General features: G+C 37.2%; 2 protein-coding genes across 2 annotated transcripts; one reads left to right on the top strand and one right to left on the bottom strand.

Annotated features, from left to right (window-relative positions):
• Nucleotides 1–3,074: 3,074 nt before the first annotated feature.
• On the bottom strand, nt 3,075–14,531 carry hpxa (hemopexin a). The gene is given in 10 exon segments (XM_057336051.1): nt 3,075–3,304; nt 3,395–3,542; nt 3,653–3,777; nt 3,865–3,966; nt 4,045–4,257; nt 13,197–13,350; nt 13,467–13,624; nt 13,796–13,926; nt 14,011–14,046; nt 14,467–14,531. Coding segments are annotated over 10 exon segments (1,362 nt in total).
• On the top strand, nt 4,688–6,200 carry LOC130555766 (hemopexin-like; the record flags this gene model as incomplete). Its single annotated transcript, XM_057336226.1, has 6 exons — nt 4,688–4,712; nt 5,018–5,230; nt 5,309–5,410; nt 5,498–5,622; nt 5,733–5,880; nt 5,971–6,200. Coding segments are annotated over 6 exons (843 nt in total), but the record flags the coding sequence as incomplete, so codon positions are not given.
• Nucleotides 14,532–14,851: the final 320 nt, after the last annotated feature.

The raw sequence follows: 14,851 nt of genomic DNA, 5'->3' as shown, positions 1-14,851 counted from the left end.
AGTCAGACTCATTTATTATAACGGGAGTTTCATGCTGTCAGCTTCATTCATTATACCGCGAAATTATAAGAGAAGTCACTGTTTCAGATACGTTTTTCGCTCGCTTTCTGTTTATTCCTGGTTTAAATAAATGTTTCATGCTGCTAAAAGAAACAATGTAACGATTTACTAATGCAAAACCCGCAATAATCACCCTCAAATAGTTTGTCTGCGAAGTCTAAAATAATATTACATGCAGTTTAATAAGTTTAATGTTTTATTTGACATTTAAAATCATGATTACAATATCAAGAGCAATAATAACAATGTTTTTTTTCTTAAATCAGCCTTAAATGTAGTCATTTAGCCTATAATGTAGCCTATTTGCTTTAAATTACATTAATCTCACAACATTATGTAGTATTGGTGTAAATATGGCACATTTGAGCAGCATTAGTCTTTGTTAACCATGTCATGCATCCTTCATTTTTTAGCATTTGGATTTTATGATTCCTGCATAGATAGTGAGAGCTGATTTTGTATATGTTGAATATAGCCAAAGTCATGCTAAATTGTTACTGATGCAGTCAAAAAATCTGCTTTGCAAGAAACTTTAGCTTAGCTTTAAATTTTACTGTATTAATATTTTTTTCAGCTATGATAAGACTAGGCTACATCTCTTAAAGGGGTGATATGACAGGGCTAAAACGAATATTATTGTTTGTTTTAGATGTAATGCAATGTGTATACACTATTTAAGGTTAAAAAACGCTGTATTTTCCACATACTGTGCATGTTTGTATCTCCTCTTTGCCCCGCCTCTCTGAAACGCACAGATTTTTTACAACGCTCATCGCTCTGAAGAGTGAGGTGTGCTATGATTGGCCAGTTAACCAGTGCTTAGTGATTGTTCGAATACTGCAAGCATGTGACGGAAATGTAACTCCTCTTACCATATTCGGAACATCATGTTCTCAAGCAATTGTACTGACAGGTGATAAAATGTCATTGGTACTTTCTTTATCAATTCGAGCCCGAATCTGATCCGGAAAATGAAGATGATCAAGCTGATACATGAACTTTGCCAGCGTGACTTGAGCAGGATGTAAAGGATTGGTAAAGTTTTAAAAAAAATATTGTTAAATAGTTAAAGGGGTGGTGCAACGGTGTGTCATGCATTCTGACTTCTTTACAATGTTAAACTAGCTGTCTTATGCTTAACATGGTCAACTTGTAAAAAAACGAGTTGGGCATATTACGTAGTATTTCTGTGCTCGATACACTCCCCCAGCGATCGTACAGGTTTCGGAAAGTTTTTTTCGAACATGTAAAACTGTTTCGTAACTATTTTTCTTAGTCCCTTATTGGACAATCCTCCCGGAAAAGCACGCGGCTCGCCCACGCGGCAGCAAGGAGAGCAGGAGAAGGACCATGCGCAGACGTCACTTTCACTTGTGTGCAGGAGAGAGAGAGAGCATACGTTCGCGAAGTTCAGGTGTTTGTTTGTTCACTGCATTTGGGTGATGAATGTTATATAAATGGTGGATATAACGCTGGATAAAAGATGCCGGACATGAACTGCATACAGTGAGTGAAACTGATGTCTGTGTTTTGTTGGCAATAGATGCGCACGTGCTTTAGTTCAGCCTGACTCAACTCGCGTTAGTCCGTAACAAAGTTTTTTACAATGGAAATATACTTACAGGCTGCGAATTTGAAGCGCCAGACTGTCCTTGCGAAGTTGTAATGGTTGGAATTTCCCCACTTTTTAACAAAAGCTTTCGTGCACAGCCAGCCTTGATCTCTCCCAGGTTCATGAAGCAATCATCTGTGAAATGCACTGCACACACTTGAATATTCAGATTGTACTGTTCTGGAACAGTATTGTAAATAAAATGTAACCATTCGTTTTTAGTTGTCTCATCTTTTGGAAGAGCAAACAAAGAGGCTTTCTTTTCGCAACGAAACACACAGCGTCTCCACGACATGGCTGCGGCGGCGACGATACAATGAGATTTACAAGTACGCCCACCTTACTTGCGTATAGATTTGGGTGGTCTTAGTCAAATCATACCACGAAATGACGTAGATCCGTGGGGGTGTGGTTACACGAGGCATTTCAGGCAGGTCTGGGTGAGCATTCGCTTTTAGATAGAATGCATCTTTTGTGTCTAACAACGTGTCTAATACATGCATGGGCAACTTATAACACACCAAAGACACAGAAAAACACATATTCGAGCCATATGACCCCTTTAAAGCATAGCGCTCCAGTTATCATTTCAGTAATGTTTTACACACACAGCTCCACATGACCAGGGCAAGTTCTACAATCCTTCTATCCTTCCTATATGTGTGCAGTATGTAGCCTACATTGATCTTGTTTGGGGGTAAATTAATTTTTATTTTTGAGAAATCATTTTTAAATATATAACTATTTGTCTTATTTTGATGGATAAGTCTGTCTTTTATTAGATTTAGCAATTGTTATCATTTTTATTTGTGCTGGGCAATTATAGGTAAAATTGCAAAACTTGATATAATTGGGTGGGGCCGAATTTGAGTGGCTCCTATACCCTAACAGATGTAATCTCACTCCAAATTTTTGATAGAACTTGTGAGCCCTGTTGTCAACAGTTGTGCTATGTTGAATCAAGGGTGCACTAATGTTATACATTTACAAGACCTGGCGGCTAACCAGCTAACAAAGGTATATAGAAAAAATACCTTTAAGGTGAACTCAGACTATGTTACCTTGTAGTTTTGCTCTCTTGTGATTGAATTTGGAATGACTGAATTTTTGCACAATACAATACCATTCAAAAGTTCGCACACTGTTGAATTTATGTTTCTTGTAATATTATAGCAATTTCATTTTTTGCATTGTTCAATTTCATACCAGACACTTCTCAACCCTTCTGGTTCTTGCATATCAAATAAAACGCAGCAAAAAAGAGAAAAATGCAAACGATATCTTTATTAAATGCAGAATTTGGTGATCTTGGTGAAATGTGAAACTGGTTGAGTTCATTTTGGTCTTCAGGGAGATTCACACTGTGTACAGTTAACATTACAGTTCCTCTTTTCTGAATACTCTAGTGGTCACAGCCGAACAGGTGCTGAGACACCTTCTGCTGTTCAGGCAGCATCCTGCCCATAAGCATTATCAAGACAGTTTGATAATTGTAGTAATGGTTACCAATGACAACAGTCACACCCTTGGGTCCACACATTGCAGTATCAATCTTTTTGAAAGTTGTTATGGTTCCTTCCTTCACAGGGGCAGGTGGGGTGGCTTTCAAATCCACATCATAGATTGTTTGACCTTAAGTTGAAAATACAAGCGAGTTTGCTGTCACAAGAAAACTGAACAACATTTTAATGTGACAAAACAAGCATGCAAAATAGCTTATACCTTTGATAACATGAACAATGTGATGACCAGAACACACAAAAGCAGCATCTACCGGACCCTCAATTCCCAGCACCTCCTTCAGGGGTTTGGGGTAGCCTTCCAGGTGTGTGTGTGGCTCTCCAACTTTGTACACAAACACCTGATCATCCTGCACCAGGAATCAACACATGGGAAGATAACAGATAGTTTAAGAAACCTTACATGTATATTATAAGGTCTTGACAATTTGGGGGGCAAACATCAGCTACACAAATGAACCTTGATTATGTAGAAATGGCCTTCATAAGAAAAGACTGCATCCACTTCACTGTGCACTTCTTTAAAAGCACTCTCAATTGTGTTTGAATGAAATTTATCACCGGTTTTTCTGAGGAAGTGATGCCCTGGAGAAAAGAATGAAGGAGTTCTTACAGCAGATGGTCATTATCTTTGATGTAAGTCTTTGATGTAAGATTTGATGTAAAACTCACCTCTGAAAGCGTATATATTACCATCGTCATCAGATGTTATTGCATCCAAGTGCACATGGCTACACTGTTCTCTCTCAATGTGGTCTTCAACGCTCTTATTTCCTAAAAGACATTAAAAATGATTGCTTTTTCCAGCATTAAAATTTTACATAATACGTTTATGTTCCTCAAGGTATTTACCAAAATGAGAGCATCTCATGAAGTAATCACGGGTCTCCTTTGGGTATTTTCCATTAACTTCTCCAGTGTTGGGGTCAAACTTGGAAAACTGATGTCCATGTAAGCATTAATAGTGCTCCATATAACGGAAAGCTGCTGTGCACTTAGGAATGCCTTTGAACTCCTTTTCATCAACCTTCTTGGTGTTTATATCAAAGTGGTAGATGTCTTTACCTTTGCGGATTAAAAACGATTTTGTTTGATTAAGTAGAAATAAAACATTGATTATTAAACCAGTACATCACAAGACACAGATTTTACCATGTGTAACGGCACAATGTAATAAATCACTAACACAGTTACTATCTTGAATGTTTCATTGCTTTTATTAAAACTGTGGCAACATCAAATCAAATTTTATTAAAAGGCATTCTTTTCAACACACTTTCCTTAAAACTATATTATAGGTTCACTAAATATTAACTAAATATTTTTAATGTATTCAGACTTATTTCACAGCAGTGATGCACTTATAATACCTTTAAAAAAGACTACAGTGTCTTTTTACATACAAGACAGTATGCAAGACAATGGTGTGGATGTTGTTACAAAAAGGGAGATTCAGCATCTCTGAAAATACAACTTTAAGTATTGACTGTCTTTGAAAGACACTGTAGTCTTTTTTAAAGGTATTATAAGTGCATCACTGCTGTGAAATAAGTCTGAATACGTTAAAAATATTTAGTTAATATTTAGTGAACCTATAATATAGTTTTAAGGAAAGTGTGTTGAAAAGAATGCCTTTTAATAAAATTTGATTTGATGTTGCCACAGTTTTAATAAAAGCAATGAAACATTCAAGATAGTAACTGTGTTAGTGATTTATTTCATTGTGCCGTTACACATGGTAAAATCTGTGTCTTGTGATGTACTGGTTTAATAATCAATGTTTTATTTCTACTTAATCAAACAAAATCGTTTTTAATCCGCAAAGGTAAAGACTTCTACCACTTTGATATAAACACCAAGAAGGTTGATGAAAAGGAGTTCAAAGGCATTCCTAAGTGCACAGCAGCTTTCCGTTATATGGAGCACTATTATTGCTTACATGGACATCAGTTTTCCAAGTTTGACCCCAACACTGGAGAAGTTAATGGTAAATACCCAAAGGAGACCCGTGATTACTTCATGAGATGCTCTCATTTTGGTAAATACCTTGAGGAACATAAACGTATTATGTAAAATTTTAATGCTGGAAAAAGCAATCATTTTTAATGTCTTTTAGGAAATAAGAGCGTTGAAGACCACATTGAGAGAGAACAGTGTAGCCATGTGCACTTGGATGCAATAACATCTGATGACGATGGTAATATATACGCTTTCAGAGGTGAGTTTTACATCAAATCTTACATCAAAGACTTACATCAAAGATAATGACCATCTGCTGTAAGAACTCCTTCATTCTTTTCTCCAGGGCATCACTTCCTCAGAAAAACCGGTGATAAATTTCATTCATACACAATTGAGAGTGCTTTTAAAGAAGTGCACAGTGAAGTGGATGCAGTCTTTTCTTATGAAGGCCATTTCTACATAATCAAGGTTCATTTGTGTAGCTGATGTTTGCCCCCCAAATTTTCAAGACCTTATAATATACATGTAAGGTTTCTTAAACTATCTGTTATCTTCCCATGTGTTGATTCCTGGTGCAGGATGATCAGGTGTTTGTGTACAAAGTTGGAGAGCCACACACACACCTGGAAGGCTACCCCAAACCCCTGAAGGAGGTGCTGGGAATTGAGGGTCCGGTAGATGCTGCTTTTGTGTGTTCTGGTCATCACATTGTTCATGTTATCAAAGGTATAAGCTATTTTGCATGCTTGTTTTGTCACATTAAAATGTTGTTCAGTTTTCTTGTGACAGCAAACTCGCTTGTATTTTCAACTTAAGGTCAAACAATCTATGATGTGGATTTGAAAGCCACCCCACCTGCCCCTGTGAAGGAAGGAACCATAACAACTTTCAAAAAGATTGATACTGCAATGTGTGGACCCAAGGGTGTGACTGTTGTCATTGGTAACCATTACTACAATTATCAAACTGTCTTGATAATGCTTATGGGCAGGATGCTGCCTGAACAGCAGAAGGTGTCTCAGCACCTGTTCGGCTGTGACCACTAGAGTATTCAGAAAAGAGGAACTGTAATGTTAACTGTACACAGTGTGAATCTCCCTGAAGACCAAAATGAACTCAACCAGTTTCACATTTCACCAAGATCACCAAATTCTGCATTTAATAAAGATATCGTTTGCATTTTTCTCTTTTTTGCTGCGTTTTATTTGATATGCAAGAACCAGAAGGGTTGAGAAGTGTCTGGTATGAAATTGAACAATGCAAAAAATGAAATTGCTATAATATTACAAGAAACATAAATTCAACAGTGTGCGAACTTTTGAATGGTATTGTATTGTGCAAAAATTCAGTCATTCCAAATTCAATCACAAGAGAGCAAAACTACATGGTAACATAGTCTGAGTTCACCTTAAAGGTATTTTTTCTATATACCTTTGTTAGCTGGTTAGCCGCCAGGTCTTGTAAATGTATAACATTAGTGCACCCTTGATTCAACATAGCACAACTGTTGACAACAGGGCTCACAAGTTCTATCAAAAATTTGGAGTGAGATTACATCTGTTAGGGTATAGGAGCCACTCAAATTCGGCCCCACCCAATTATATCAAGTTTTGCAATTTTACCTATAATTGCCCAGCACAAATAAAAATGATAACAATTGCTAAATCTAATAAAAGACAGACTTATCCATCAAAATAAGACAAATAGTTATATATTTAAAAATGATTTCTCAAAAATAAAAATTAATTTTCCCCCAAACAAGATCAATGTAGGCTACATACTGCACACATATAGGAAGGATAGAAGGATTGTAGAACTTGCCCTGGTCATGTGGAGCTGTGTGTGTAAAACATTACTGAAATGATAACTGGAGCGCTATGCTTTAAAGGGGTCATATGGCTCGAATATGTGTTTTTCTGTGTCTTTGGTGTGTTATAAGTTGCCCATGCATGTATTAGACACGTTGTTAGACACAAAAGATGCATTCTATCTAAAAGCGAATGCTCACCCAGACCTGCCTGAAATGCCTCGTGTAACCACACCCCCACGGATCTACGTCATTTCGTGGTATGATTTGACTAAGACCACCCAAATCTATACGCAAGTAAGGTGGGCGTACTTGTAAATCTCATTGTATCGTCGCCGCCGCAGCCATGTCGTGGAGACGCTGTGTGTTTCGTTGCGAAAAGAAAGCCTCTTTGTTTGCTCTTCCAAAAGATGAGACAACTAAAAACGAATGGTTACATTTTATTTACAATACTGTTCCAGAACAGTACAATCTGAATATTCAAGTGTGTGCAGTGCATTTCACAGATGATTGCTTCATGAACCTGGGAGAGATCAAGGCTGGCTGTGCACGAAAGCTTTTGTTAAAAAGTGGGGTAATTCCAACCATTACAACTTCGCAAGGACAGTCTGGCGCTTCAAATTCGCAGCCTGTAAGTATATTTCCATTGTAAAAAACTTTGTTACGGACTAACGCGAGTTGAGTCAGGCTGAACTAAAGCACGTGCGCATCTATTGCCAACAAAACACAGACATCAGTTTCACTCACTGTATGCAGTTCATGTCCGGCATCTTTTATCCAGCGTTATATCCACCATTTATATAACATTCATCACCCAAATGCAGTGAACAAACAAACACCTGAACTTCGCGAACGTATGCTCTCTCTCTCTCCTGCACACAAGTGAAAGTGACGTCTGCGCATGGTCCTTCTCCTGCTCTCCTTGCTGCCGCGTGGGCGAGCCGCGTGCTTTTCCGGGAGGATTGTCCAATAAGGGACTAAGAAAAATAGTTACGAAACAGTTTTACATGTTCGAAAAAAACTTTCCGAAACCTGTTCGATCGCTGGGGGAGTGTATCGAGCACAGAAATTCTACGTAATATGCCCAACTCGTTTTTTTACAAGTTGACCATGTTAAGCATAAGACAGCTAGTTTAACATTGTAAAGAAGTCAGAATGCATGACACACCGTTGCACCACCCCTTTAACTATTTAACAATATTTTTTTTAAAACTTTACCAATCCTTTACATCCTGCTCAAGTCGCGCTGGCAAAGTTCATGTATCAGCTTGATCATCTTCATTTTCCGGATCAGATTCGGGCTCGAATTGATAAAGAAAGTACCAATGACATTTTATCACCTGTCAGTACAATTGCTTGAGAACATGATGTTCCGAATATGGTAAGAGGAGTTACATTTCCGTCACATGCTTGCAGTATTCGATCAATCACTATGCACTGGTTAACTGGCCAATCATAGCACACCTCACTCTTCAGAGCGATGAGCGTTGTAAAAAATCTGTGCGTTTCAGAGAGGCGGGGCAAAGAGGAGATACAAACATGCACAGTATGTGGAAAATACAGCGTTTTTTAACCTTAAATAGTGTATACACATTGCATTACATCTAAAACAAACAATAATATTCGTTTTAGCCCTGTCATATCACCCCTTTAAGAGATGTAGCCTAGTCTTATCATAGCTGAAAAAAATATTAATACAGTAAAATTTAAAGCTAAGCTAAAGTTTCTTGCAAAGCAGATTTTTTGACTGCATCAGTAACAATTTAGCATGACTTTGGCTATATTCAACATATACAATATCAGCTCTCACTATCTATGCAGGAATCATAAAATCCAAATGCTAAAAAATGAAGGATGCATGACATGGTTAACAAAGACTAATGCTGCTCAAATGTGCCATATTTACACCATTACTACATAATGTTGTGAGATTAATGTAATTTAAAGCAAATAGGCTACATTATAGGCTAAATGACTACATTTAAGGCTGATTTATGAAAAAAAACATTGTTATTATTGCTCTTGATATTGTAATCATGATTTTAAATGTCAAATAAAACATTAAACTTATTAAACTGCATGTAATATTATTTTAGACTTCGCAGACAAACTATTTGAGGGTGATTATTGCGGGTTTTGCATTAGTAAATCGTTACATTGTTTCTTTTAGCAGCATGAAACATTTATTTAAACCAGGAATAAACAGAAAGCGAGCGAAAAACGTATCTGAAACAGTGACTTCTCTTATAATTTCGCGGTATAATGAATGAAGCTGACAGCATGAAACTCCCGTTATAATAAATGAGTCTGACTGACAAGGGAACAAAGAAAGCTGTGTAACACGATGACTCATCTAAACTTCTGATTGGTCATTACGTTCCTCCGCTGTCTATGATTGGTTGTAATGCTCAGCGCTGTGAGTAACATGGAAAAATTCTGAAGCACCATGATTTACATTTACATTTAAGCATTTGGCAGACGCTTTTATCCAAAGCGACTTACATTGCATTATACTACACATTTTATTTCTAAGTATGTGCAATCCTTGGGATCAAACCCACGACCTTGGCGTTGTTAGCGTCATGCTCTTACTACTGAGCTACAGGAAGTGATCAGACGTGAACACATTAATGCTATAATGCTGGGTTCACACCAAACACGAACAATTGCGTTTCACGCTTTTTATTACTCGCGGGAAAAGTTCGTTATTTTCGCGTGAGTGACGCAAGCTGACAAATATTTTCAACCTACAGGGAAAAATTAAATTGAGCCACTATGAGCAGATGGACCAATTTAAAGATGTCTTTACTTTTCTGGACCTTGACAACGACTATAACCATGATGTCTATGAGGAGGCCTGGAAATCTCTCGGATGTCACCTAAAATATCTTTATTTGTGTTCCGAAGATGCCAGGAGGTCTTAAAACATGTTGAACGTGGGTCAGTAAAAAACTCAGTGGGTGAGTAAAAAATTAAAAATAACACAATTATGATTTTGAGATGAACTTTTCCTTTAAGCACAAATGTGACCTTCCTTGTGAAAACCCGGCTAAAGACTCCAAATATGACACAACGAGCATCAAAGCTTGATTTTACTATGATTTCAATCTTTGACTAAACCTTACTCATTCAATATGTGTAGCCTACGATATCAATGTTATGTTTTATGTTCTTTACATTACGTACAACTAGTATGATTTTATGTAGAAAACAGTAACTTAAATGGGTTGTACATGCAGGTACATATTAAATATGTTGTCTTCTTGTTCTAAAACTGAAGAAGGTTTCAAGGAATGTCACTTTTTTACTGTCATGAACTGACCAAAAAACAATTTCCGAATTTACAGTACGATATTTGACACACGATTATTTCAAAGCTGTACTGTCACTAGTCCAGCAGATGGCAGTATGCATGCATGGTTTCAATAATGAATCAAACCGATCTGAGGGCTGTTCCATAAAACAAGATTACGAAATAAACCAGGTTTATTTTGGTAAATCAGATTTATTGTCAGTCGATTCGATTTCATAAAGCAAACTTAAAATAGTTCGAACTCAGTTACTTTTTATGGCAATTTATGCTGGGAAATTAGCCTGGTACCGGGCAGGCTAACTGTCAAGCTAAGCCTTAGTTGTTGCTTAACTAGAGGTCAATGTAATGTGATGATATTGATATTACCACTGATTCTCTATCATGATGCAATATTACATCACTTTAATGAACATTATAAATAAAAATGTAAAGAAATCAATTAAATAAATTATAGAACACAATAATAAATGAATATATTGTCTGTTGTCATACATCTGTAGATTATATCGATTTGATATACTGTAAATGTTTAAACTAATGTTAATAAAGTTTGAATTTAAACCAATAAATTGATAATAGCTATAACAATTTCAAACAATTATATTGGCCAAAAAGATGTAAATCCAAACAATTTATAGTGACCTACAGTTTCAAAAAATGGCAAGGTAAAATGGGATGCCTTGTGTGTGTTGTATATTGTCTGCCTGATGAGAGAGGCTGCCAATGATGGTTGTAGAGAAAGACTGATGGGGCAATAAGCTGATTCATCAAAATTATTCCATATTGTGGCATATCGCTCTGGCATGTGTTAGACAGGTAACCTTGAGCACATTTTTTTTAATGTACACGAAATACTCTTGCACAGATTATTTGAATAGTTATGAATGCAGTTACCCTATGAAATACAGTATATGTTGCACAAAACTATGTAGCCAGTAACGTTACTTGTAAATACTGTGGGTTTGTTCAAATTTACTTTTTAAACGACGACTGTATGACTGTTTTAAACACGTAAAACTGTGTAGCATTACGCTACCAAATCAATGGACAAAGTCCAATAGCAGTCGCGGGCTAGCGTAGCATTACATTCCACGTTTCTTGCAAGCTAATTCATTACGATGACATAAAATAAAATTCATTCATTACCTCGTCCGTGAACATGATGGGCGATCTCCATACGCCTCTGGATGGTTTAAACGACATGTCCCATAATTCCACTCTCCTACATAACGTCATTTAGCATCGCCTTTTGTTGTTGTTTCGAAAGTGCGCCATCTAGCGGTCCAAATATTCCATATTGTGGCTTTAAATTGATTAAACAAACTTCGAGGCAAATAGATTTTTTGTATTCGAATTAATCGAGTTACTCGAGCAATCGTTGCAGCCCTACTCATTTGCAAATCATATTTTATAATAACAGGATTACTTATATGCATCTTATCACACACCGAGAACAACAACTATTGGTCGCGTTTGATTTAATTGGTCGATTTTATAATGAACAATATGGGTAATTTATAATGTACATACATGAGATATAGAGATGTGTGGTATCTAAATTATTTTAGGTATTTAGCACACTATTGTTATTCACAACTCCTTTCTTGGCGTACATACATTCTATGCCGCACATACATAATGGAAATAATTGACTAGGCACCACCTGCAAGCGAATAAACGTTCACGGGTGGATGCTCTTATGCTAAAATCGCTAATGCTGGTCAGGGCTGCATGCGTGATTTCCGCGTTTCACGGTCAGAACCCATACAGTTTCCGGTTGGGGAGACTTAAAGCAGAGAGAAATGGAAAAATGAGAAAATAGTTAAATTTAGCAGATGCTGTACATTGCGGCACACAGCCGTGGTATATAGAAGTGGCGTTCTACCGTAGGGTTCTGGCCGTGAAACGCGGAAGTTACGCATGCATATAGCCCTAATTGTATTGATTGAGTGGTGTCTAAGGAAATGGAAACTTGTTCGTGTTGTGAAACTTACTGTCACTAGTACAAACCCATTGTATGGAAACAAACACTCGTTTTTAGGTGAAATGAAAACGAAACCTAACCGGTTAAACGATATTCACGTCAGTGCTTGTGTGCCTCATTCGATGCCTTTGAATCCAGTGAGTACACCGGCTTATTTCTGTCTTCAACTCTTTTCTATGACAAATTTATGGCAAGTTTTAGTAGGGCTAGATATAAAGATTTGTTGAATTTGTGCTTTATGTAAAATGACTTAATTACTATTCACTACTTTCATACTATTCGTACTTTTGAGAGAAATAGGCTGTATTGAACAGAGTTCAACAGGGTGTATGGTGGTTTTTCTATTACAGTATTGGGTTTTTCTATTACTGATTGAGTTTTTATATGAAACAATGCATTTAAACTAGTTATAGGTCTCATGTATTTTTCTGATATAATATAGGCTATGGGCCTCATGTATGAGTTTGAACACTTGAACACCTGTGTACACACCAAATATCTTATCACACTGAGACAGGAACTTGCACGTACACCACACACACTTTTGTAGAGAAGTTTAATTAAGAACGCTGGGTTGCTTATTCTTACGCTAAACAATGAGCTAATTTTTAATAAAACCACACACTTTTTGTAGAAAAGTTTAGCTTATCGCATACAGCCAAGGTCGCTGGGGTGCTCATTATCACTAAACCATGAGTTCATTTTTAATAAAACCAATGTCATCCCCTTATGACTCGCTACAGTTACATTTCAGCCTGCACTCGCTACAGTTATATTTCCGGCCTACCATATTAGGATTTTATCGTAGGGAGCGCCTCTCAATCAACACATACGTATATCATGTGCTCTTTATCTTGACACCTNAGGTTCACTAAATATTAACTAAATATTTTTAATGTATTCAGACTTATTTCACAGCAGTGATGCACTTATAATACCTTTAAAAAAGACTACAGTGTCCTCTGGACATTCTGGCTTGGGACACTCCACTGCAGCATCTAAGTGATCAGGGATTCCAGGGAAAATTTCAGAGATGTCTTTGGGATAGCCCTCCTCCAGTTTATGCTTGTAGTAGCTGAAGACCTTGTTATCCTTTAATGGCAGTAAAGAAGAGAAAAAATATGTTGTTAGGCTCAAAGACAGAGCTGAGATCACAGAGATAGTAAAAAAGAAAGTAAGTTAAGGAAAGAAGAACTTGTTTTCTTTACCAGAAAGAAGAACTGGTGATCCTGGTGGTCGGGGCTGTCTTTAGAGTGCATTCTAAAAGCAGCGTCTACATGTCCGAGATGATGGTGGTCGTCCAGCTCAGGGAAGGTCTTATTAGACAGTTCAGCCTTGCCGTGGAAACCCTTGAACAGGTGGTCGCCTTCGGTCAAACAGTCAAATTCATTCAGTTATTCCAGATTTTTTGACAGCATTTGTGGCTTAATGTTGATTAACAAAAAAGTACACTTACAAAAGTATAGCAACGGAAAATATTATCCATCCATCCATTATCATCACTTCATATGATTGAATGCACATTTTTAATTCTCACCCTTGAAGAAATAAAGAACTCTCTCATCATTCGCAGCGACTGCATCAAATTCTATTCCTGCACAGCGGTCAAGCTTAGCATCATGGTGCAGATCATGGCCATGCTCTTTATCTAAACCAAAAGACAATTATCTCATTATTTCTCTTGATTAAATTATAATGATTTATTTTTTGCTTTAATTTACTTCCCAGTAGAGCACAGTCATCCATTCACACCTCTTACCATTTTTACCATGTTCCTCTTTATGGTCTCTGAATACAGAGAAACAAAAAGGTGCATGTTAAAATTGCAACTGAGTGCTTGTTACTATAAAAATATTGACATATACAAAAAAAATGTTAACCAACAACAGACAGGTCTGTATGCAAGAAAACCTGGGTAAATGTCAGGCACAAGAAAATTACATTTACCCATTTTGTCAGATGCTTTCATTCAAAGTGACTTACAGTGCATTACAAGGTAAATTCTTGAACTGAACAATCAGATGAGTTTTAAATGTTTATTAGTATTAAGTATACTACTTCAGTAACTTTGTTTAAGTGATATGCTAAAGCAAGACCAAAATTATTACTGTACTGCATAGCTATTCTGGGCACATATTCAAGTATTTTGTTGAAGATTACCCTTGGACATACAGTGTGTTTACAGGTGTTTGTACTGTGTATACTCACGAGGGAGCAGTAAAGCCCAGGGAGAGAACCAAGCACAGAGTGAGCGATTGAACAAGCAGCCTCATGGTCAGCAGGGTCCTCAGGTGATACAGAGCTCTGCTGGAGAAGGTAGCTCAACCTGATGGCCCCACAATTTATACCCTCCACCAAGGACTGTCCTGCATGCACACAGGAGCTGGCAGAACACAGACGCCCACACATAGGTAGAAACATTCTGTAACATCCCCGCAAATGCACATTTGCACCCTTCCCCTGGCTCCCCCTACACAAGCTGGTCAAGGGTCATTTTTTGCCAAGGAATTTGTGATAGAGCATTGGTAATGGAATCAGTAACATAACTAACATAAAAAATGAGTGACACATAAAAAATATCAGTGATCCCTTT

This window comes from Triplophysa rosa, linkage group LG6 (genome assembly GCF_024868665.1).
Source record: "Triplophysa rosa linkage group LG6, Trosa_1v2, whole genome shotgun sequence".
In the NCBI taxonomy this organism is placed as follows: Eukaryota; Metazoa; Chordata; class Actinopteri; order Cypriniformes; family Nemacheilidae; genus Triplophysa; species Triplophysa rosa.
Note: the sequence above shows the minus strand (reverse complement) of the source record. Positions and strands in the feature narration are given on the sequence as shown.